Genomic DNA, 22,650 nt, shown 5'->3' with positions numbered 1-22,650 from the left:
AGAGCACGGTGCAGTCTCTCAGAGGCAACCCTGAAGAGGTAGGAAGGGAGAGAGAGGTCTATTCCGCAGGAAGAGCTCTATTCCTGAGCGCCATGAACCTTGCTTTTCCTCATTCCCTTCATGTCTCTACTCACATGTCACTCAATTGGGTGAGGCTTCCTCAACACCCAATATAAAAGAATTCCTCCCCACCCCAGTCACTTTGATTGTTCCCATTTGCCCTTTCTGCTTTATTCTGCCCCACAGTACTTATCTGATCTATTACATACTTCCTAAGTTTTTCTTGCCTTCTTAGACCCACTCAAAAGTAAGGCACGAGGAAAACACAGTTTCCTTTACTGCTTTATCCCCACTGCAACAGAATTTCTCAAATTGCTGGGACATATTAGTGAACTCTGAAACCGATCCCATTTGATTGAGACAAATATTTTAAAAAGAAACAGAATAACAACATGAGAAGTGTATCATAAGCAGAAAGGGTACAACTACATGAAATGCTTGTTTCAGTTAGACATACATGTAAATATGTACATACATTATGCTGAGTCAAGATATAGAACATTTCTTATTGAGGGTTGTGACTAAAATTACATGGAAGCCACTGGCTTAAAGTCTTTGGGGGGGGCGTGACAAGAGGGGTAGTAAGTCCTTAAAAATTAACTTACTTAAATGGAAAGTTAAGAGTCTAATAACACAAGGTGAAAATCTCAACAGGTATATACACAGTTCTGGGTATGGTAGGCTAACGGAATGGCCCTCCCTCATTGGACCATCTCTAAAGATGTCCACACCTTAATCCCTAGAACCTGGGAATGTGTTAATATTCTTGGCAAAAAGATTTGATTAAATTAAGGCTCTTGCGATGGGGAGGTTATCTTGAATTTTCTGGATAGGCCAAAAAGCAATCACAAGCATCCTCGTAAGAGGCAGGCAGGGGGATCTCTCCCAGACCGCACCCTACGCATCTGTCCCTTTGTGCGTTCCGATGTGTGTCCTTTCTGCTGTAACAAAACTTGTTTAAGTATAGCACTTTCCTGAGTTCTGTTGTTCTAGCGAATTGTCACAGAATTTGTAGCCTGATGCTCACAAGTGAGGGTGACCCTGGAAGCCCCAGCTGGTGTCTGAAGTCTCGTGGAGGACTGTGCCCTTGGCCTGTGGCGTCAGGCCTAACTTCCGCGTTTGCTTTCAGAGCTCATTCCAAGTAAAAGGCTTCTCACATTGCCTGTGATGCCAGCTACTTAATATCACTAGGCTCCTAGTTGCACTGGTAAGTTTATTTGAAATCCGATCATTTTCTTTCCTAATCAGGATTCTCCACAGGTATGTCAATGCCTTTTGACTTCTGAAAATAACCACTTTGAAACTATAAACAACTACCACATATAGGTTATATGATTGTTCAAGTAGAAGAGAGAGGGCAGGGTGGCTGGATGGGCAGTTGGCTGCATGGAAGAGGCCATTTGCCCTCGAAAGTGGTCGATTGAAATTATTACACAAGAACCGATGAACTATAAGGCCTAGCCTGTCAGCATTGATAATTTTGATAGTTTAATCATACACTCTGACGACTGTGAACAGCTTTTGTCTTGGAAGGCAGCGATTTTCAACAAATCTCATGATACACATGATCACTTTAAAATTCTTCAGCACACCAAAAAAATGTTATTTTTTTGCCAATCTGACAAAAAACATAGGTATAATTTTGATTCATTCATACCAGACAGCTATTGTTTTGTTGGTTGTTGTCATTTTTTTCTTTGACAACCTAAGGGAAGAGAGGTCAGTGCCCCTGAGTAAACAGTCAGGTATTACGTTTTAAAAATTCTTGCAGCGCACCAGTGTGCCAGGGCACACTGGATGAAAATCGCTGTTCCAAGGTTAACAACTGTTAATCTCTATGTCTTTAAAGATGTCTAAGAAATTAGAATTATGTTCGATTAACTGGGAAAAAACATTCCAAAATAATCCATTCATCACACTAGTGTGCTCTAAACCTGCGCGGTATTTCGGGGCAGCGCAATATTTGTACATGGAGCATGGCTGCAAAATCCCAAAACATGTTTATGTCGAGGAGTTCAAAACATCCTTCGAGAAAAAGTGACCAAAAATGCTACCAGGTTTATTAAAAGAGATTTGGTCTATTATGAAAAACTGAAGAGAGACCATACTTAGGGTCCTCGTTCCTAAGGTTCAGTTCCTACATGAAAATGAGACCCGGTAAAGTGCAGTACCTGTCACCGCTGAGTGCGGGCAACACAAGGCGACCTGTAGACCGAAAAGGGGAAATAGACAAAAGGAGACCCGCGGTGGCTGTCCACTGCTCGCAGCATCCAGGCCCTGGGTTATCATGTTGGCAGACAAGCCTCTCTGTTTTGTTTTTCAGCTGAGGGCAAGTATGTAAATTTACATTCCCTAGGAATTTGTAATTTTTAAATGGGCAGAACTGACAAATATGCAAATTAAAGAGAAAGGAACAAAGGGAAGAGAACGGAAGTCAAAAAGCGACGTGAAAAGTGAAGAAGTGAGAGGGCAGGCGGGAAAGTAAAAGGCTGAGATAGATGATGAACAAGTAAATGAAAATGCGCTCCTAGGTCAGCAGGGAATCAGAGCTTAGACACAGAATAAGGAAGGGTAAGGAGATGGAGGATGGAGAGATGGTATTTTAAATAGGGCGGACACAGACAGCCTATTTAAGGAGATGAAATTTGAGCAAAGACCCGAGTAGAGAAGTGACTGGGGGACTTTATACTGAGGCAGAGGAAAGCTAGGCAAAGTCCTTGCTGTGGCTGGTGTGGCTCAGTGGATTGAGCACGGGCCTGCAAACCAAAGCTGGTTCGATTCCCAGTCAGGGCACAGGCCTGGGTTGTGGGCCAGGTCCCCAGTGGGCAACGTGCGAGAGGCAACCACACATTGATGTTTCTCTCCCTCTCTTTCTCCCTCCCTTCCCCTCTCTCTAAAAATAAATTTTTAAATCTTAAAAAAAAGAAAAAGAAGACCCATAATTATAAAAAAAAAAAAAAGAAAGAAAGAAAGCGAGGCAAAGTCCTCGAAACAGTAGAGGACACTCGAAGGGGGCCAGGATGGCAGGAACGGTCTAAGCCAGTGGGAAAGGAGAGGCAATTAAATGGGAAGTCGGTGAGGAGGCCAGATCAGGTAGGCTCTGGCCGTCCTCTGTAAGGACTCAGAGTGAAATGGGAAGTCTTTGCAGGGCTCTGAGCCAAGGAGTGGCACATTCTCACTTGCTTTCTATAGAAACGGTCTGGAGGGACTAGATTATGGGGGTGCAAGAGAGCAAAGCATCAAGGCCGGTGTGGAGGCTGCTGTCACAGCCCAGGCAGGAGGTGACAGCCCCAGGGTAAGAGGGGTAATCATGGACATGGTGAACAGTAGATTCTCTGGAACCGGAAAAAACAGTCACATGGTTCTCACCAGAAGCCCCATTACTTTGGGTTTCTCTTTCCATCATCCAAAGGTTTTCTGCCTCCAACTGGACTGCCATACCTGGTTTGAAGGAAAAGATGTCCTATGAAAAGGCATATATATATATATGTATGTATATGAGATGTGCACAGAACTGAAACATATTTGTTCAAATTCCATAGTCCTCAGAACCTGCAAAGTGGTATTTTAAGAACTTTTAGATCACAGGTGGCAAACACAAGGCCCATGTGGGCCGAATCCAGCCCTCCACCTTGTTTAATCTGTCCTGGCACCTTGTTTCTACCTGGTGGCAGCACCAAGCTCCCTGTCCCTAGTTAAGTAGTAGGTACATTTATACTAAATGTAAAATTAGTCCTAAAATTACATTCGGCCCTTTGAAGGCAACTGTGAGGCTGATGTGGCCCCTGGTGAAAATGAGTTTGACACCCCTGCTTTAGATCATGGGCTGAAATAAGAAATAAATTTAGGTCATGACATAGTTCACAACTATATTTAGGTAAAATGAGGTTTGACCAATGCCTGTTTTTATTACGTTTCCCACGCTCTCACACCACTCACTGCAAATGGTCACAGTTTGGGCTGCAACGTGAGCAGGAAGATCTCAATAAGGAATGCTGAGAGAATAAAATAGAAGATGGATAGAATCTATTTCATGGAAAAAAGGTAATGCCAGTATGGGGGCGGGGGGCAAAGCAGGCTTCCAGCTGTTCGTATGGAAAGAGACATGCAGGCTATGATTATTACAGTAGCTTTTTTCACTCAAAAGAAATGTCACTCACAACTTGTAAAGCTACCTTTGCCCACCCCTGTACAACATGCTAAGTTGATTCCATGACCCATCAATGGGGCACAAACATAATTTGAAAGACAATGTATAGAAGCTGAGCTGCCCATTTCTAATTCCTTTAAGACAGGGTTCCTCGAGGGAGCACTGCTGACATTTGGGGGCATTGTGGGGCTTGTCCTGAGCACTGGAGGAGGTTTAGCAGCATCGCCAGTCCTACCAGCTAGTAGCACCCCTCCCCCAGTTGTGCAATCAAACTGTCTTCAGACATTGACAAATGTCCTTGGGGAGGGGGTTGGCGGTGGCAAAATTACCCCTGGACAGAATTTTCCCTGAAAGAAAGACTGGAAAAACCTTTGCCTACAGTCCCGGGGTTACACACACTGTCTTCAGGGTCAGGGAACTATTTCAAAAGGTACAACACTGCGAACAACTGAGGACACAGACACTCTCAAAGGGGCTGGGGTTCAGTCTCAGGGCGCCTGTCCTCACCCAGTGAGACCAGGTTCTGGAAGTTCTCCAGCATCACGTCCCGGTACAGCTTCCTCTGGGACGGGTCCAGCAGCCCCAGCTCCTCCTCCGTGAAGACCACAGCCACGTCCTTGAACGTCACCGCCTCCTATAACGCCAAACACAGGCAACTTCAATCTTGCAACAAAGGTCCACTGGAAGAACGGTTAGCATCGAGAAGTTAAAACAAGATTCCCAAAAACATTGTCACATTCTGGCAGGTGTGAGGTGATACGTCACTGTATTTTTAATCTTGCATTTCTCTGATGATTACTGATGTTGAGCATTTTTTCTTATGTCTACTGGCCATCTGTGTGTCCTCTTTGGAAAGCTGTCTACTCAGGCCATTGGCCCATTTGTTAATTAAATTGTTTGTCTTCCTGGTGGACAAGTTTCTTATTTTTTAAAAAGATTTTATTTATTTATTTATTTATTTATTTATTTATTTATATTTATTTATTTTAGAGAGAGGGGTATAAAGGGAGAAAGAGAGGGAGAGAAACATCCTTCAGCTGCCTCTTGCAATCTCTATTGGGGAACTGGCCCACAACCAAGGCATGTGCCCTTACTGGGAATCAAACCAGCAACCTTTTGGATTGCAGGCCAGTGCTCAATCCACTGAGCCACACCAGCCAGGGGGAGTTGTGTAAGTTCTTTACATGTTTTGCAGATTAACCCCTTACCAGATGTATCATCGGCAAATATGTTTTCCCATACGGTAGATTCTCTTTTGCTGTGCAGAAGCTTTTTAGTTTGATGTAGTCCCATTTGTCACACTTGCCAGATTGGATACCATCAATAAATCAACAGACAACAAGTTCTAGTGAGGATGTGGAGAAAAAGGAACCCTCCTGCACTGTTGGTGGGAATGCAGACCGGTGCAGCCACTGTGGAGAACAGTATGGTGTTTCCTCAAAAAATTAAACAAGGAACTGCCTTTTGACCCAGCGATGCCACTTCTGGGAATATATCCTAAGAATCCTGACAAATACACACCCCTATGTTCATAGCAGCATTATTTACAACAGCCAAGATCTGGAAACAGCCCAAGTGCCCATCAGTGGATGAGTGGACAAAAAAGCGGTGGTACATTTACACAATGGAATACTATGCAGCTATAAAACAAATAAGGAACTCTTACCTTTTGCAACGGCATGGATGGACCTGGAGAGTATTATGCTAAGTGAAATAAGCCAGTAAGAGAAAGACAAATATTATATGATCTCACTTACATGTAGAATCTAATGAACAAAATACACTGATGAACAAAACGGAAACAGAGGCATGGGCACATGGAACAGACTGACAGATCTTAGAGGGGAGGGGGTTGGGGGGGAGTGGGAAAGAAGGTGAAGAGATCAGCCAAAGAACATATATGCATAACTCACAGATCCAGATAGCAGTATGGTGAAGGCCAGGGTGGAGGGAAGGAGGGGCTGGGTGGAGGCGAGCGAAGTGGGAGGAAATGGGGGACATCTGTACTAGTGTCAACAATTTTAAAAATGTTAAAAAAAAACTGTTAACAGACATAGAGGGACTTCTGGTCCCAGCTGTCCCTCTCTCATTATCTCCTCCCTGCCTCTCCACAAGGCTTGTGCTAAATCACTGTTTTTAACATTTGCAAAGCTCACTGACCTTCAGAACCTTCCAGGACAGGTCTATAGCTTTTCCTCTGCGTTTGCAAGGCACACATCATATGCACCTACTGTAGCATTCAGAGCTGATGAAGGCACAGGCTGAGTTCAAACGCCAAGGTTTTAATGGTGGGCAAATTCCCTAACCTCTAAAAATCTCCCCTTCCTCTCCCCGACAATGGTGTCTAAATTGCAAGTTGTTTGAAAGGATTAGATGAGTGAATATATGTAAAGCGGTTAAAATGGTGCCTGGCACAAAACAAATGCTCAATAAATTCGAACAGTTGGTATCATTATAACCTCTTTCATTATATTTTATGACTTCATAGTATTCCTAAGAACGGATAATGTATCTTTAATCAATATAAACATATAATTAATTATGGATTTTTACTTATAATCAATGCTGCAAAGATCTTTTTAAAGATCTTTGCTAAGAAGTAGCCAACAAAGTTAAGTTCAACAATATGAACTTAAAACATTTTGAAAGCAGAATGGCAGATCTCCCTCTCAAAAGGTTGCCCAAGTCCCCTTTCACGTGAGAGTACAAGTATCACTGACTCTCTAGACTCTGGCCAAACAGGACATAGTGCCTCTTTAAAAAATCTTCGACAACCTAAGTGAAATAAAGTTTTTATTAACATTTGTACAGTTATTAATGATCATTATTTTCTTCATAAATTTACTTTTCTGTGTGTGTGTGACACTTCTATTCATTTCTTTTACTCATATTCCATTGAGTTTTTCTTTACCTTACTAATCTTAATAATAAATTGTCTTTATTAGCCCTGGCTGGTGTGGCTTAGTGGATTGAGCAATGGCCTGTGAACCAGAGCATTGGCCAGTTTGATTCCCAGTCAGGAGGGGACATGCCTGGGTTGCAGGCCAGGTCCCCAGTAGGGGGCGCACGAGAGGCAACCACACATTACTGTTTCTCTCCCTCTTTTTCCCTCCCTTCCCCTCTCTCTAAAAATAAATAAATAAGATCTTTTAAAAATTGTTGATATCAAGCCTTTACTAATACATATAAATATATCCCTTCAATTCTAACAGTGCAAATGTATAGTTGTGCATGCATGTGACAAAGGGACATGGGAAAGTGACAACAGCTAGTTTGTAAATAGAGTAGTAATAATAGAAATTACTGTGTCTATTTCACATTTCGATTATTTTTCTCAAACATTTGTGAAATAATAAAGGAGATCAAACAAAACAAACAACACACACACACACACGGTCTGGCACACCACACGCCCTCAAGATCTGCTCTTTTCCATTAACCTTTCCAAGGAAGAAAAAAAAGAATGGCCCAATCTTTGAGAAATCAAATCACATCTTAGGAGACAGACAGCAATGATTTATTTACCTGAAACTTGGTCACTTTCTCCTGCTGCTCCTTCTGGGGAAGGCCAGAGTCCTGAGAAAGCATAACTGGGGAAGGACAAAGAAGCCATGAGACACAGGCCAGAGGCGCCGCGAGCCCATGTGGGCCTGTGCAGAAATCACACAAGGGCACTCCTGCCTCCAGGCACATGCAGCCGCATACAGCTTGAGAAGCAGAGCATGGCAGAGACTTCAGCTACTAATGGGTTTGTCGGCCAGGGATGCCCTGCACAACCAAACGCAGTATTCCTACTATAAGGATTTCTGATCCTGGGGATAGTAAGAAATAAGAGGCACTGTAACAACACACACACACACACACACACACACACACACACACACACACAAGTGGGCTCTGCAATCAGGTGCCTAGGTTTAAATCCCAGAAGTGATACTTACCATCTGTGTAACAGCGGGGTGTTAAAACAAAACAAAACAAAACAAAAGCAAAACCTCTCTGCCCCTCACTCGGATCATCTGTACAATGATAGGACTCATAAATCATACCCACCTCACACAGTTGTTCTAAAGACCAAATAAGTCAACGGAAAGTTCTAAGAACCAGGAATCGCCCTGGCTGGTGTGTCTCAGTGGACTGAGTGCTGGCTTCTGAACCAAAGGGTCGCTGGTTCAATTCCCAGTCAGGGAACATGCCTGGGTTGTGGGCCAGGTCCACAGTGGGGGCCATGTGAGAAGCAACCACACATTGATGTTCCTCTCTCTTTCTCCCTCCCTTCCCCTCTCTCTAAAAATAAATAAATAAAATCTTAAAACAACAACCACCAGGAATCCTTTATTCTTGTAGCTACAAAAAAAGCAGATAATACTTTGCATCACAAACTGTATAGATGCTCTTTGACTTAAGCTGAAGTTATTTCTCGCTAAACCCACTGTATACTTGAAAATATCATAAGTCAAAAATGCAGTTAATACATCAAACATACTGAACATCACAGCTCAGCCTAGCCGACCTTAAGTGTTCCCAGAACACTTACATTAGCCTACAACTGGGGAATTATCTTGAGTTTCATCTCAAGAGTAATTGCTGACTTCTCTTTCCTCCGACCAGAAGCAGGAGACACAGATGGGCATTTTGTAGACATGTCAGGATGTGAAAACGTGAAACACAATATCCAAAAATTGCTGGCAATGCAGCTGACTGGGAGCTGTACCTTGTTGCTGCGGCCCAGCATCATGAGGAAGTGCTGTACCACATAATGCTAGCCTAGGAAAAGATACTGAATGCGCACCGCTTTTGTATCACGGTAAAGTTGAAAAAAACCTAAGTAGAACCATTGTAAGTTAGGGACTGCCTGCTGTGCAAACGTCCTTTCCAACAAAAACAACTAAAAAGACTTGGAAGGTCTGGACTTCATTTATTATTGTTCTCCTATGAAAGTCACCTTTAATCTCTGAAAGCTCTAATTCTTTCTTAAAATTTTTTCTTACCTAATCATTTGTTGCCCAGCTAATCATATTTTACTGATGGCTGGTATTTCTTTTCTAAAAAGTGTCATCTTGGGTCAATTTACTTCATGAAACCAGAAAAGGCTTATTGGTAAAAAGCCTTTTATCCTATATGCATGGAGGTGAAGAAAAACATACAGCAGAGAGAAAGATACAAAAGAAAATTCGAGAAACATGAAAGATAGACTGAGAGGCCCTAACATTTGTCTACTAGGAGTGTGAGAGGACAATGGAAAAAAACGGCAGAGAGGTCTTATTTCAAGAGGTAACTGCTGAGTTCATAAATAGAAATTCTAAATAGTAAATAAAAAATATATATAAGGAGAACCAAGATGGAGGCGTGTTGGTAGACACACTGAGCCTCCTCGCACAACCAGAACTGACAGAAAATCGAACTGCAAGGAAGTCCAACACCAAGGAGATAAAAAAGAAACATTCATCCAGACCGGTAGGAGGGGCGGAGATGGGCACCGGGGCAGAGAGGACTCGCGTGGCCGTGGTGGGACTGAGACTGGCGGAGTGTGGGACGAACAGGGCAGGCAGTCTGACCACTAGCAGACCTTGTGGCCCCACATTCACACACAGATAAACCGAGAGGGCTGGACTCAGAGTGGCGGAGAACGGGTCAGGCAAAGCTGCAGGTAGCACCCTATGGCCCCACATTCACGCATAGATAAACCAGACAAACGGCGGGGAGCAAAGCAGACGGCATAACCCAGGGCTCCAGCGCGGGGGGGGGGGGGGGGAAATAAAGCCTCAAACCTCTGATTGAAAACACCCATGGGGGTTGGGACAGCAGCAGGAGAAACTCCCAGCCTCACAGGAGAGGTCGTTGGAGATACCCATAGGGGCCTAGAGTGTGCACAAGCCCACCCACTCGGGAACCAGCACCAGAGGGGCCCAGTTTGATTGTGGGTAGCAGAGGGAGTGACTGCAATCCGGTGGAGAGTGGAGCAAGCGCCATTGCTTCCTCTCGGCCCCTCCCCCACATACAGCATCACAGCGCATCGACCAGCGTTACCCCGCCCTGGGGAACACCTAAGGCTCCGCCCCTTTAAGTAACAGACGCTCCAAGAAAAAAAAAATGGCCCAAATGACAGAACACTTCAAAGCTCCAGAAATAATTCGACTAAGCAGCGAACAGATAGTCAACCTATCAGATGCACAGTTCAAAACACTGGTAATTAGGACGCTCACAGAATTGGTTGAATTTGGTGGAAAATTAGATGAAAAAATGAAGGCTATGCTAAGAGAAACAAAGGAAAATGTACAGGGAACCAATAGTGATGCGAAGGAAACTGGGGCTCAAATCAATGGTGGGGACCAGAAGGAAGAAAGAAACATCCAACCAGAAAAGAATGAAGAAACAAGAATTCGGAAAAATGAGGAGAGGCTTAGGAACCTCCAGGACATCTTGAAACGTTCCAACATCCGAATTATGGGGGTGCCAGAAGGAGAAGAGGAAGAACAAAAAATTGAAAACTTATTTGAACAAATAATGAAGGAGAACTTCCCCAGTCTGGCAAAGGAAATAGACTTCCAGGAAGTCCAGGAAGCTCAGAGAGTCCCAAAGAAGCTGGACCCAAGGAGGAACACACCAAGGCACATCATAATTACATTACCCAAGATTACACAGAAGGAGAGAATCTTAGAAGCAGCAAGAGATAAGGACACAGTTACCTACAAAGGAGTTCCCATAAGACTGTCAGCTGATTTCTCCAAAGAGACCTTACAGGCAAGAAGGGGCTGGAAAGAAGTATTCAAAGTCATGAAAGGTAAGGCCTACATCCAAGATTGTTCTATCCAGCAAAGCTATCATTTAGAATGGAAGGGCAGATAAAGTGCTTCTCAGATAAGGTCAAGTTAAAGGAGTTCATCATCACCAAGCCCTTACTATATGAAATGTTAAAGGGACTTACCTAAGAAAAAGAAGATAAAAAATATGAACAGTAAAAATGACAGCAAACTCACAGTAATTAACAACCATACCTAAAACAAAAACAAAAGCAAACTAAGCAAACAACTAGAACAGGAACAGAACCACAGAAATGGAGATCACATGGAGGGTTATCAACAGGGGAGTGGGAGGGGGAGAGAGGGGGGAAAGGTACAGAGAATAAATAGCATAGATGATAGGTGGAAAATAGACAGGGGGAGGGTAAGAATAGTGTAGGAAATGTAGAAGCCAAAGAACTTGTAAGTATGATCCATGGACATGAACTATAGGGGGGGAATGTGGGAGGGAGGGGGTGGGCAGGATGGAGTTGAGGGAAGGGGGGGAATGGGACAACTGTAATAGCATAATCAATAAATATATTTTTTAAAAAAGTTTGAAACAGAAAAAAGAGGATAACATATTTTAACATTACAAATAGAAAAATAATCTATATCAGAAGACCATATTTCAATTATATATAGGTAAAAACTATTAAACATCATTCTGATCTCCTTTTAAAAATATATATATATATATATATACTCCTAAATAGAGTGAAACTCAGGAATGCAAAAGACTAAATAAACAAATAAACCTAAAAACAAAAATCGTTAAAGCTCCCACAAAGAAAATAGTTTACCTAATAGAGATGACAATTAGTCTGAAACAGGGAAACAGAACGGAGATCTAAGGCAAATGAATAATGTGTCCAAAGTGAAGAAAATAACTGTTGGCCTTAAGTTCTATGCTCAACTAAATGATTATTTACATGAGAGGCAAACAATGATATTTCAGCCAAACATATATGAAGAAAATTTATGACTGAATGAACTCTGGAAAAAGCAAAGAAAACATTTGTAAATGTGTTTGGTAGTATCTTTTTAGAAAATGTCCAAGAACCATTAGAAAAATTTAAAGGTTGGTTATAATAAAATACATACACACACACACACACACACACACCCTTCATAATCTAGGCTAAAGTTCAAAAAGGTGGTGTGTGCCCTGGCTGGTGTGGCTCAGTGGATTGAGCACTGGTCTGTGAATAAAAACGTCACTGGTTGGATTCCCAGTCAGGGCCTGAGCCTGGGTTTCAGCCAGATCCCCAGTAGGGGGCGTGTGAGAGGCAACCACACATTCCTGTTTCTCTCCTTCTCTCCCTCTCTTCCCCTCTCTCTAAAAGTAAATAAATAAAATCTTCAAAAAACAAAAAGGTGGTGGTGGGTAGCCATTATCAAATGTTAAGTACACTTTTGTCTATATTTTTTTGGAATGAAAATACATTCTAATTAAATTCAGGGTTTGCTGAAAAGATTATAATTTTTAAAAATTAAAAAAATAACAAAGCCCATATAATTTCCAAATCAGTTGAGAGCAAATAAAGGAAATAAACTGAAGACAAAAGAAAAAATGTAAAGATAGTACATTAAAAAATACGTATTTAAAATGGGTGTATGTGGTAGCAACACACACATACATATTAAGAAGCAATGAGGCATTCTCAGGTTTATTCAACAAATATTTGAACATTTTCCCAGCTGTAACCTACTGAGTGAAAGAAACCTGCTTAACCGAGAACAGAGATGCCAGACCAGGAAAGTACTTGAGTCTTTACCTGGGGGCTATGCTGTGAGGGGCCACGCTGTCCCTTCTTCCTCCCCTTGCCGAATTCAGGGGTGATAAGGAAAAGGATGCGGTGGGACAGTGTGATTACGACCCCGGGCAAACTGCAGAGGACGCCCCCAGGCACCAGCGCGGGGTGACTCAGAGCTTCCTTACAAAGAGATGAAAACTTAGTCAAGTTCGGGAAGAGCTCGGTCTCGGGAAGGATGACAGAGGGGCTACGGCCTCGCGCCCGCAGCCCAGAGCACCTCTCTCCCTGCACTGGGGAGGGAATGAACTGCAGCTGTTACCAAGTGCCACCACCGTGCTAAGCTTTGGACACGTATTGTCTCTTTTAATTCTGATCACACCCCTCAGCAGTAGTTGCGGTCTGTCCCGCTATTTTTGAGGAGGGAAGTAGAGCGCTGAGATACACTAGCCACACACTGCACGGATGGAAGAAAGAGCAGTGCCTCTTGGTAAGCGGGGAAGCAGGCTTCCGCCCTCCGCCTCTCGGCCTCCGCCCGCGGCCGCGACTCCTCCTTCCACAGACAGCGAGCTAGGCAGCGCCTAGTCCCACGCTCAGGCCGGCAAGGCTCAGAGGGGCCTTGGGGGTGCAGGGCTGACTCACCTCCGGGACTGAAAGCGCTTTTGCGGGGCGGAAGTGCCTTGGCTTACACAGCACCGCGGGACTACACTTCCCAGAAGTCCCTTGTCTCCGGGCAGATTGGGGACTACATGTCCCAGAACCCCAAGAGAAGGAAAACCCAAGCCCAAGCTGTTAGAACTGTTAAAAATAAAAAATAAAAAATATATCACCAAACGCTCGGAGTTCCCAGCCTACAAGCTTACAACTTCAAGAAACCCCTTTGATGGCTACCCGCCATTTTGCTGGCTTCAAGCAGTTCTCTGATGCCAGGAGACGTCAATTTTTTTCTCACTGACGGACAAGAAGTGATGGCAGCCCTGGCTCGGTTGTTTAGTTGATTAGAGCTTTGTCCTAATACGCCAAGGTTGTGGGTTGTCATCCCTGCTCAGGGCACACGCAAGAATCAACCAAGGAGTGCATTAATAAGAGGGACAACAGACAGATGTTTCTCTCTCGCTCAACAAAATGAAAGAAAAAACCTCGCAGGTGTTGCTCAGTAGATTGAGTGCCGGCCTACCAACCAAAGGCTCCCCGGTTCTATTCCCAGTCCCCAGTAGGGGAGGTAGGAGAGACAACCACACACTGTTGTTTCTCTCCCTCTCTTTCTCCCTCCCTTCCCCTCTCTCTAAAAATAAATAAATAAAATAATTTTTAAACAGAAAGAAAGAAAAAGTAAATATTTGAAGAGTCAGTCTTTTAAGAAACAGATCATGGGGATGCTTTACTGGGAGTTTTATACTCACTACTACCAGAAAAAGGAAAAAAAACGACAGTCTCTATTTTGCAGTTTTAAACACTTTTTAGATATAAAAAGAAAAAAAGACAAAGAAAATGCGATAGAGGCAGAATACATTATACATTTCCACTTTTCTTAACAGCACAGTCCAATAACTCAGAACAACTTGCCTGTTGAGGACAACTAGACACACCCAAAGTGAAAAGGCAAACTTCATCACACACTTGTATGATTACCTTTCCAAAGCAATAGGGGCCGTTGGAATGATTCCTCAGGGAGTTTACAAATCTGAAAGATGAACACATCATTGTTAACTAGATCTTTAAGCATGGTCACTGTAGAGAGTATTATATCCACCACAATACACATTTGCATTTCTCATTTACTGAGCATGCATTCCTTATTTTGTTATACACAGCTATCTCCTGTGGAGCACACAGTGTGTGCCAGACACTATTCCAAGCTCTTTAGACACTTCACCTTAAAAACATTTTTTTTTAGGTAAGTACTATTGTTTTCTCTGCGTCACAGTCAGGAGCCAGAGGCAGAGAGAGGCAAAGTAATTTGCTGCTGTTACAAAATTAGTCAGTACTAGAGTCAGGTTTCAAAACCTGGCATTTGATGACCAGAGCCTCAGTGCCACTCACTATATCTTGTTTAATCAATGTAAACAGACTGTGTCATTTCAATCATTTTTCCTCCCTGATGCCAGAAAAATATATCCTAACATGGCAACTCAATTATTTTCACCTACATGTCTATCCAGCCCCTTAAGGGAAGGTATGAATGCTTTAGTAAGTCACAGAAACGGGAATCTCCCACATGCTGATTCTCTCTTCAAACCCACTTTCCACTCTGCAGGTCCAGCCATAGTGAGTCACTTGTACTCCTACAGCAAGCCTCCTTGCCTCTGCTGTTCCTTCTGTCACATCTGCTGCTCTAGTCCCTTCTAGGTCACAGTCTTCAGCCATAGCTTAAACATTACCTACTGCAGGAAAACTTCTTGTGGGTTTTTGCCTTGCAGACTAATAAAAACAATGTGTGATAATCAAGATTGCACACATGGAACCCGGCTGCTGAGATTAAAGCACTCATTCTACCACTTATTCTGTGAGCTCTGTTCCTTTATACTTCATTTGTGAAATGAAGCTAAATAATAGGGATGTTAAGAGGAACAAATGAACAAATACACACTAAAGCATTGAAAACTCTACTTGACACACGAACACCCTATAAAAAGTTGCCAAATATTATCCTCACTCAGATGATAAACACAGGACACATAAGTCAGGGATGGTTTGTTTCTAAATCAGTTTGCTTTAGAGCAGGGGTGTCATACTCATTTTCACTGGGGGCCACATCAGCCTTGCAGTTGCCTTCAAAGGGCCAAATGTAATTTTAGGACTGTATAAATGTCACTCCTCCTTAACTAGGGGTAAGGAGCTCGGCGCTGCCACTGGGTAGAAACAAGGTGCTGGGCCAGACAAAACAAGGTGGAGGGCTGGATTCGGCCCACGGGCCTTGTGTTTGCCACCTGTGCTTTAGAGCATCAAAATATTATCAATAATTGTATTCAAATTTGAATGCTATAAAAAAACTGATAGATTCTGCAACCCACTGAAAGTGTGATAAAGGATTGCCGACGTCTGTATTGCTCCCTTTTATTGTTTCCTAAATCCATTTTAGGAATTCTGAATACAATCTAACAAAGCTGCAGTTCCCTGTTTCAAGATATTGGACAGCAACGCTAGCCTCAATCTCTAAAGAAACTTCTCTCTCCACCTCCCACTCCGTGCTCAGCACACTGTAAAGAATGGGCAGCCTGAGGAAGAAACAGATCAGAAACCAAAATCTAGAAGACTGTGCCAAGTCAAATTCCAAGTAAAGAAACTAAATCATAATTATTCCTCTCCAAATCAATGTTTCTGCGTCCCTTCGCTTTCTCACATAACCACCATTCTTCTAGTTGCCAGAAATGAAAAACTTGGAATTAACATTTGCTTTCTCTATATAATCATTTATGTTAACACCTTTTAAATTCTACGGACTCAATGACTGGGATTTGATTTTGGTTTAAACTATTACAGCTCCTGACCTGGCAGGATAGCTCAGTTGGTTGGGGCGTCATCTTGTAACTGAAAGGTTGCAGGTTTGATTCCTCCTCAGGGAACATGCCTAGGCTGTGGGCTCAGTGTATACAGTCCCTAGTCGGGGCACATATGGGAAGCAAACAGTCAATGCTTCTCTCTAGCATTAATGTTTCTCTCTCCCTTCCTCTCTGTCTAAAAAGCAATGAAAAATATCCTCAGATGAGGATACAAAAAATATGTATTACAGCTCCTTTGCTTCCACCCCCCCCCCCACAAGTATTCTGTGTGAGAAGAGGAACTGATGCAATAAGACGACGAAACGTTGACAAGGGTGGCACATGACCGATGGTTGAAGGTGCGGTTTCACTGCACTATTTTCGCGACGATACGTTCAGGCATTTCCATAATAAAACATTAAGAAATACCACACACAATGTAACACCGATGCATAAATGCATTGAACATGTTAACAGTGCTTATCTCAAATTCCTGAGATTATGAGTCATTTTGATTCTTTCCTTTTTGTTCATTTATTTTTATTGATTTCATAGAGAGAGTAGAAGGGAAGGAGGGAGGGAGAAAGAAACATTGATTTGTTGTTCCACTTATCTATGCGTTTATTGGTTGATTTCTTTTCTGTGCCCTGACCAGAGATCAAACCTGCAAACTTGGCATATGTGGACGGCACTAACTACCTGGCCAGGCCAATTCTTTCCTTTTTGAACTTCTGTATTTCCTAATCTCCCTACAATGGGCTGCACTCCTTTTATAATGAAAATATAAACTATAGTCCTACACCACCTCCTAAACCTGACAGAAAAAGACTTCCTCAAGCCATACACACAACTACTTCTATGATTTTAAGAATGTACAGCATAGAAATTAAAAACACAGACTCAGAGGCTCCAAATCCTTGGGTTTAAATGGCAGTTCTGCTTCTTCCTAGCTGTAAATCTTGAGCAAACATAAACTCACCAAGAGTAAATGAGAAAAAAATTTTTTTCCTTAACTAAAGAATCTGTTTTCCTTCTCCTTTTCTTCATAGAGCATTTCCAAAAGAAGTGCTTTTGGATTCTCTCTCTAATCCTTTGATATACATGCAAATCTTGTTACAGGCTAAGTAAACCTCTTCCCCCATTTACAACCCAGAAGTGTTTTCAAAGGCCCCTTAGTTAACATCTGAGAAAAATAACAATCGGTGTTCCTGTCACTGTGGGAGTTTAGCCAAGGTGCCTTTCTCTGAGCTAGCAGGGAGATAAATTTTATTAATCCTTTAAATAAAGTCAGTGCAGTAAGACTTGATTCCCAAATAAATTTAAGATGAATTTGTCAAAGGGTTTATAGCAAATGGTGCAGTCCTCTCATAGGAAGACAAGATTTAGTTAATCTTGAAAATCTTTTTGATTTCCTGTACTTTTTGGTTGCAAGTAGAATGGTGTAAAAGGTTTGTAACTACTTGACTATGTAAATAGGGAGAAATGTCTTTCTTTGTAATCCTTTTCCAAAAATTACCTACAATACTGTAATCTGGATGTGCTTATTCAGTAATAAGACAGCTTTGCTTTCTACAGCGTGTAGAGAGGAGTTTCTGTGTTGGCAGGATGTTTTATTTCTTCAATACCGCCTCCTTTCTGCAGCTGTTAAAAATAAACACTAATGAAGCCCTGGCCAAGCAGCTCGGTTCCTTAGAGTATGGTGTCCATGTGCCAAAGTTGTGGGTCCCATCCCCCCTCAGAGCACATACAAGAATCAACACGACCCTGGCCAGGTACCTTCAGTTAGCTGGAGGATTCACCATACACCAAAAGGTTCACCAAAAGGTTGAGGGTTTGATTCCAGGCCCCGCGCATATGGATGGCAACCTATCAATGTTTCTCTCTCTCTCTTCCCCTTCCTCTATCTAAACATATAGTGTGGACATGTAAAACACAGAATCAACCAACAGATGCATACACGGAACAATGAATCGATGTTTCTCTCTCAAAATCAATAAAAATTTTAAAATCCCCTAACAGCAGCACCTACCTCATAAGGCTGTTTCAGACATATAATGAACTGACTTGTAGAAAATTATAAGGGACAATACTGATGACACTACTTTGGAGAAGAGGAAAAAATGAGGCCAAGAGATTGTCTCGCATAACGTTACTCTAGAAGTGGCAGAGCTGGCTGGTAGGTACGGGAAGCCCATTGGGGGGCGCCAGGAGACCCTCAAATCAGGCAACACCAATTCAGGGCTCCCCCAACCTAGGGAGTGCCAGCCGCTCCAAACTGGCTGCTGCGCAGCGGGCCGTGGGTCCTCTTACTCTCCCTAGGACGAGGGCCGGGGTCCCGCGGGCTCCCCGCTTAAGCTTGGGCAATCCCAGGCGTGGAGGGGCCCCCGGCATCCAAGTCTCATCCACTACAGGAAAAAGTGAGGAATAGCCTAACGCTTCCATAGGTAAAGTGTCTCCTTGGTGCCAGAGGGAACCCCGAACCACTTCCCAGAATTCCCTAGCGCTGCCGACCAGTGGCGGAAGTGCTGGGGGCTACACAGCCCCAGACTACACTTCCCAGAACCCTCCACAGCAACGCGGCCGAAGCTCCGGCCCAAGGAGCGGAAATACCTCGCCGTACTTTGAGTTTCTGGCTGTAAACCCTAGAATGCCGGTGCGAATTTCCACCAAGCTTGACATTTTCGGGTGGTAGTGTCTGCTTTGTTAGCATCTACTGATTCTGTTATTTTGAGCTGAATAACCACGTTCAGGGGCCTCTGAAGGGCGTCTGGGTCAGAAGGATCCTGGTAAACCCCCCAAATAGCTGCCCCATAGGAGTAAAAGAAAATGGATTGTCTTGGTAGAGGATAAAGCCAAACTCAATCCCTTAGTATCTTAGCCCTGGCCCAGTGGCTCACTTGGTTGGAGTCTCATCTCACGCAACGAAAGTTAAGTGGGTTCAATTCCCGGCCAGGGCACATACCTGGATTGCAACCGATTTCCGATTGATCTTTCTCGTTCCTCCTCCTTTCTCTCCCTTTAAAATGAATAAAAACATATGGAGCCATGGCTGGTGTGGCGCAGTGCATTCAGCGCCACGCTTCGAACCAAAGGGTCCCGGGTTTGATTCCCAAGTCAGGGCACAAGCTTGGGTTGTGGGCCAGGTCCCCAGTTGGGGGCATGCGAGAGCGGCAACCACGCATGGATTTCTCTCTGTGTTTCTCCCTCCCTCTCCCTGTCTAAAAATAAATAAATAAAATCTTTGAAAAAAAAAAATCCTCGGGTGAGGGTTAAAAAAAAGTCTCTCAGTACCCGAAAATGGATTAGAGTGAATCATTTTTGTTAGTTATCTTTGAGCACTTAGCAGGAACAAATGAAAATCCTCTCTAGAGAAAACCCATCTTCCTGGGCTTCATATTATTTCTATAAATTAAAAGTATATTAATATTCGATGAAGTAGTCTTTGAAAAAAACATTATAAGATATAAAGACATTCACCATGATTACTTTAAAATTATCAAGTATAATGTCCAAAATATAAAGCAAACTTTTAAAAGCAAAATGGACAAACTAGGAGAAAAATATTCACAGAAAGGGAAATTTTAATACATACTTAGAAGGAAATGTAGAACCTTAAATGCATATTCTAAGACAGAATTTGAGCCACTTGCTCATACTACTTACTTGCAACTTATGTTTGAACTGAATCTTATATGTATCACTTACACTTGATAATGAAGTGCTGTGGGTATGCCCACACTTATGACTTGATTGCATGGTAACTTTCTGGGCCTTGGCCAAGCCTGATACAGTCAGAAGCTGCTTTCTCAGGACTAATGCAGGGAATGACAAGCGTTGCTCCAAAATTCTAAACAGCAGTGTTGTAAGCTTCCTTATCTGTTACTCACAATTCATATATGATATGTATCAGAGGTCATAAAATTATTTCTGCAAAGAGTCAGATATTAAGTAACAGACCATATGATCTGTTGCAACTACTGAACTCTGTCGTTTTGCATGACAATAGTGGTCATGGCTATGTTTCAATAAAATTTTATTTATAAGTGGCGACCAGATTTGACCCATGGACAGTGGTTTGCCAATCCCTGGACTGACTTGTGAAAGAAGATTGGAAGGTTGATGTAGCCTTGAGCTGGGGCCATAAAAGTGTATTTGTTGGTCCTAGCAGAGGAAACTAAACTTCTTTGCATGATATTTACTAGTAACTGTAAAGAAAAAAAAGCACATGTTGGCTCAATGGCTGCTTATCAGGTGTCACCAGCTGTGTTGATTTGCTCCAGCAATAAAACCACATTGGGCGAGAAGCAAGATGGCGGCGTAGGTAGACACACTGCGCCTCCTCGCACAACCAGAACTGACAGAGAATCGAACAGCAAGGGGGACCAACACCAAGGAAATAGAAAATAAACATTCATCCAGACTGGTAGGAGGGGCGGAGACGGGCACCAGGGTGGAGAGGACTCGTGTGGCTGTGGCAGGACTGAGACTGGCGGAGTGTGGGACAAATGGCGCAGGCAGTCTGAGCACTAGCAGACCCTGCCTTCCCACATTTGCACAGATAAACCCAGAGGGCCGGACTCAGAGTGGTGGAGAACGGGGCAGGCAGAGCAGCGGGTAGCACCCCGCGGCACCACATTCGCCCACAGATAAACCGGAGGAACGGCGGGGAGCGAAGCAGACTGCAGACCGAGCAACCCAGGGCTCTAGCTCAGGGAAATAAAGCCTCAAACCTCTGATTGAAAGCGCCCCTGGGGGTTGGGGCGGCAGCAGGAGAGACTCCCAGCCTCACAGGAGAGGTCGTTGGAGAGACCCACAGGGGCCTAGAGTGTGCACAGGCCCACTTACTCCGGAACCAGCACCAGAGTGGCCCAGTTTGATTGTGGGTAGAGGAGTGAAAAATTGAAATCCGGAGGAGAGTGAGGCGGGCGCCATTGCTCCCACTCGGCCCCTCCCTCACGTACAGCGTCACAGCACAGCGACCAGTGTTACCCCGCCCCGGTGAACACCTAAGGCTCCGCCCCTTAAAGTAACAGACGCGCCAAGACAAACAACAAAAAAAATGGCCCAAATGACAGAACACTTCAAAGCTCCAGAAAAAATACAACTAAGCGAGGAAGAGATAGCCAACCTATCAGATGCACAGTTCAAAGCACTGGTTATCAATATGCTCACAGACTTGGTTGAATCTATTCGAAAAACAGATGAAAAAATGAAGCCTATGCTAAGAGAAACAAAGGAAAATGTACAGGGAACCAATAGTGATGAGAAGGAAACTGGGACTCAAATCAATGGTGTGGACCAGAAGGAAGAAACAAACATCCAACCAGAAAAGAATGAAGAAACAAGAACTTGGAAAAATGAGGAGAGGCTTAGGAACCTCCAGGACGCCTTGAAACATTCCAACATCCGAATTATAGGGGTGCCAGAAGGAGAAGAGGAAGAACAAAAAATTGAAAACTTATTTGAACAAATAATCAAGGAGAACTTCCCTCATCTGGCAAAGGAAATAGACTTCCGGGAAGTCCAGGAAACTCAGAGTCCCAAAGAAGCTGGACCCAAGGAGGAACATACCAAGGCACATCATAATTACATTACCCAAGATTAAACGCAAGGACCTACATCCAAGATTACTGTATCCAGCAAAGCTATCACTTAGAATGGAAGGGAAGACAAAGTGCTTCTCAGATAAGGTCAAGTTAAAGAAGTTCATCATCACCAAGCCCTTATTATATGAAATGTTAAAGGGAGTTACCTAAGAAAAAGAAGATCAAAAATAGGAACAGTAAAAATGACAGCAAACTCACAGTTATTAACGGCCACACATAAAACAAAAATGAGAGCAAACTAGGCGAACAACTAGAACATGAGGGTTGTCATTAAGGGAGTGGGAGGGGGAGAGGGGGCGAAAGGTACAGAGAATAAGTAGCATAGATGATAGGTGGAAAATAGACAGGGGGAGGGTAAAAATAGTGTAGGAAATGTAGACGCCAAAGAACTTATAAGTATGAACTATGGACATGAACTATAGGGGGGGAATGTGGGAGGGAGGGGGGTGGGCAGGATGGAGTGGAGTGGGGGGGGAAATGGGACAACTGTAATAGCATAATCAATAAATATATTAAAAAAAAAAAAACCCCACATTGGGAGCTGCAACTGGAATCAGTTCCGAATTAAGTTTACAATAGTCCCATGTCATTATCCAAGATTCACCTGTCTTCTGCACAGGTCGAGTGAGTGCATTGAATATGTGATAGAAATCATGACCCCTGCAACTTTCAAGATACTGATGGTGGCATTAATCTCTGTAACCCCTCCAGGAATATGGCATTGCTTTTGGTTTTCTATTTTGGTATATATGAGACAAGTCTAGTGTTTACTAGTCTTTTCTTACCAAATAGCCCTGTTCCATCCGTCACGGAACC

General features: G+C 43.2%; 1 protein-coding gene across 1 annotated transcript in view; it reads right to left on the bottom strand.

Annotated features, from left to right (window-relative positions):
- LOC112312861 (zinc finger protein 208) overlaps positions 1–22,650 on the bottom strand; it is a 39,283-nt gene that overhangs the window by 3,126 nt on the left and 13,507 nt on the right. Inside the window, exons 7-12 of the mRNA XM_024569429.3 lie at positions 18,539–18,633; positions 13,389–13,535; positions 12,771–12,929; positions 7,736–7,786; positions 4,718–4,844; positions 3,430–3,501 (exon numbers count right to left, since the gene is read on the bottom strand). Of these exons, the coding sequence (XP_024425197.3) occupies positions 3,430–3,501; positions 4,718–4,844; positions 7,736–7,786; positions 12,771–12,929; positions 13,389–13,535; positions 18,539–18,633 (651 nt within the window). The remainder of the gene's footprint in view (positions 1–3,429; positions 3,502–4,717; positions 4,845–7,735; positions 7,787–12,770; positions 12,930–13,388; positions 13,536–18,538; positions 18,634–22,650) is intronic.

This window comes from Desmodus rotundus, chromosome 12 (genome assembly GCF_022682495.2).
Source record: "Desmodus rotundus isolate HL8 chromosome 12, HLdesRot8A.1, whole genome shotgun sequence".
NCBI lineage: Eukaryota > Metazoa > Chordata > Mammalia > Chiroptera > Phyllostomidae > Desmodus > Desmodus rotundus.
The sequence above is the reverse complement of the archived record's forward strand: the minus strand, read 5'-3'. Positions and strand labels throughout refer to the sequence as shown.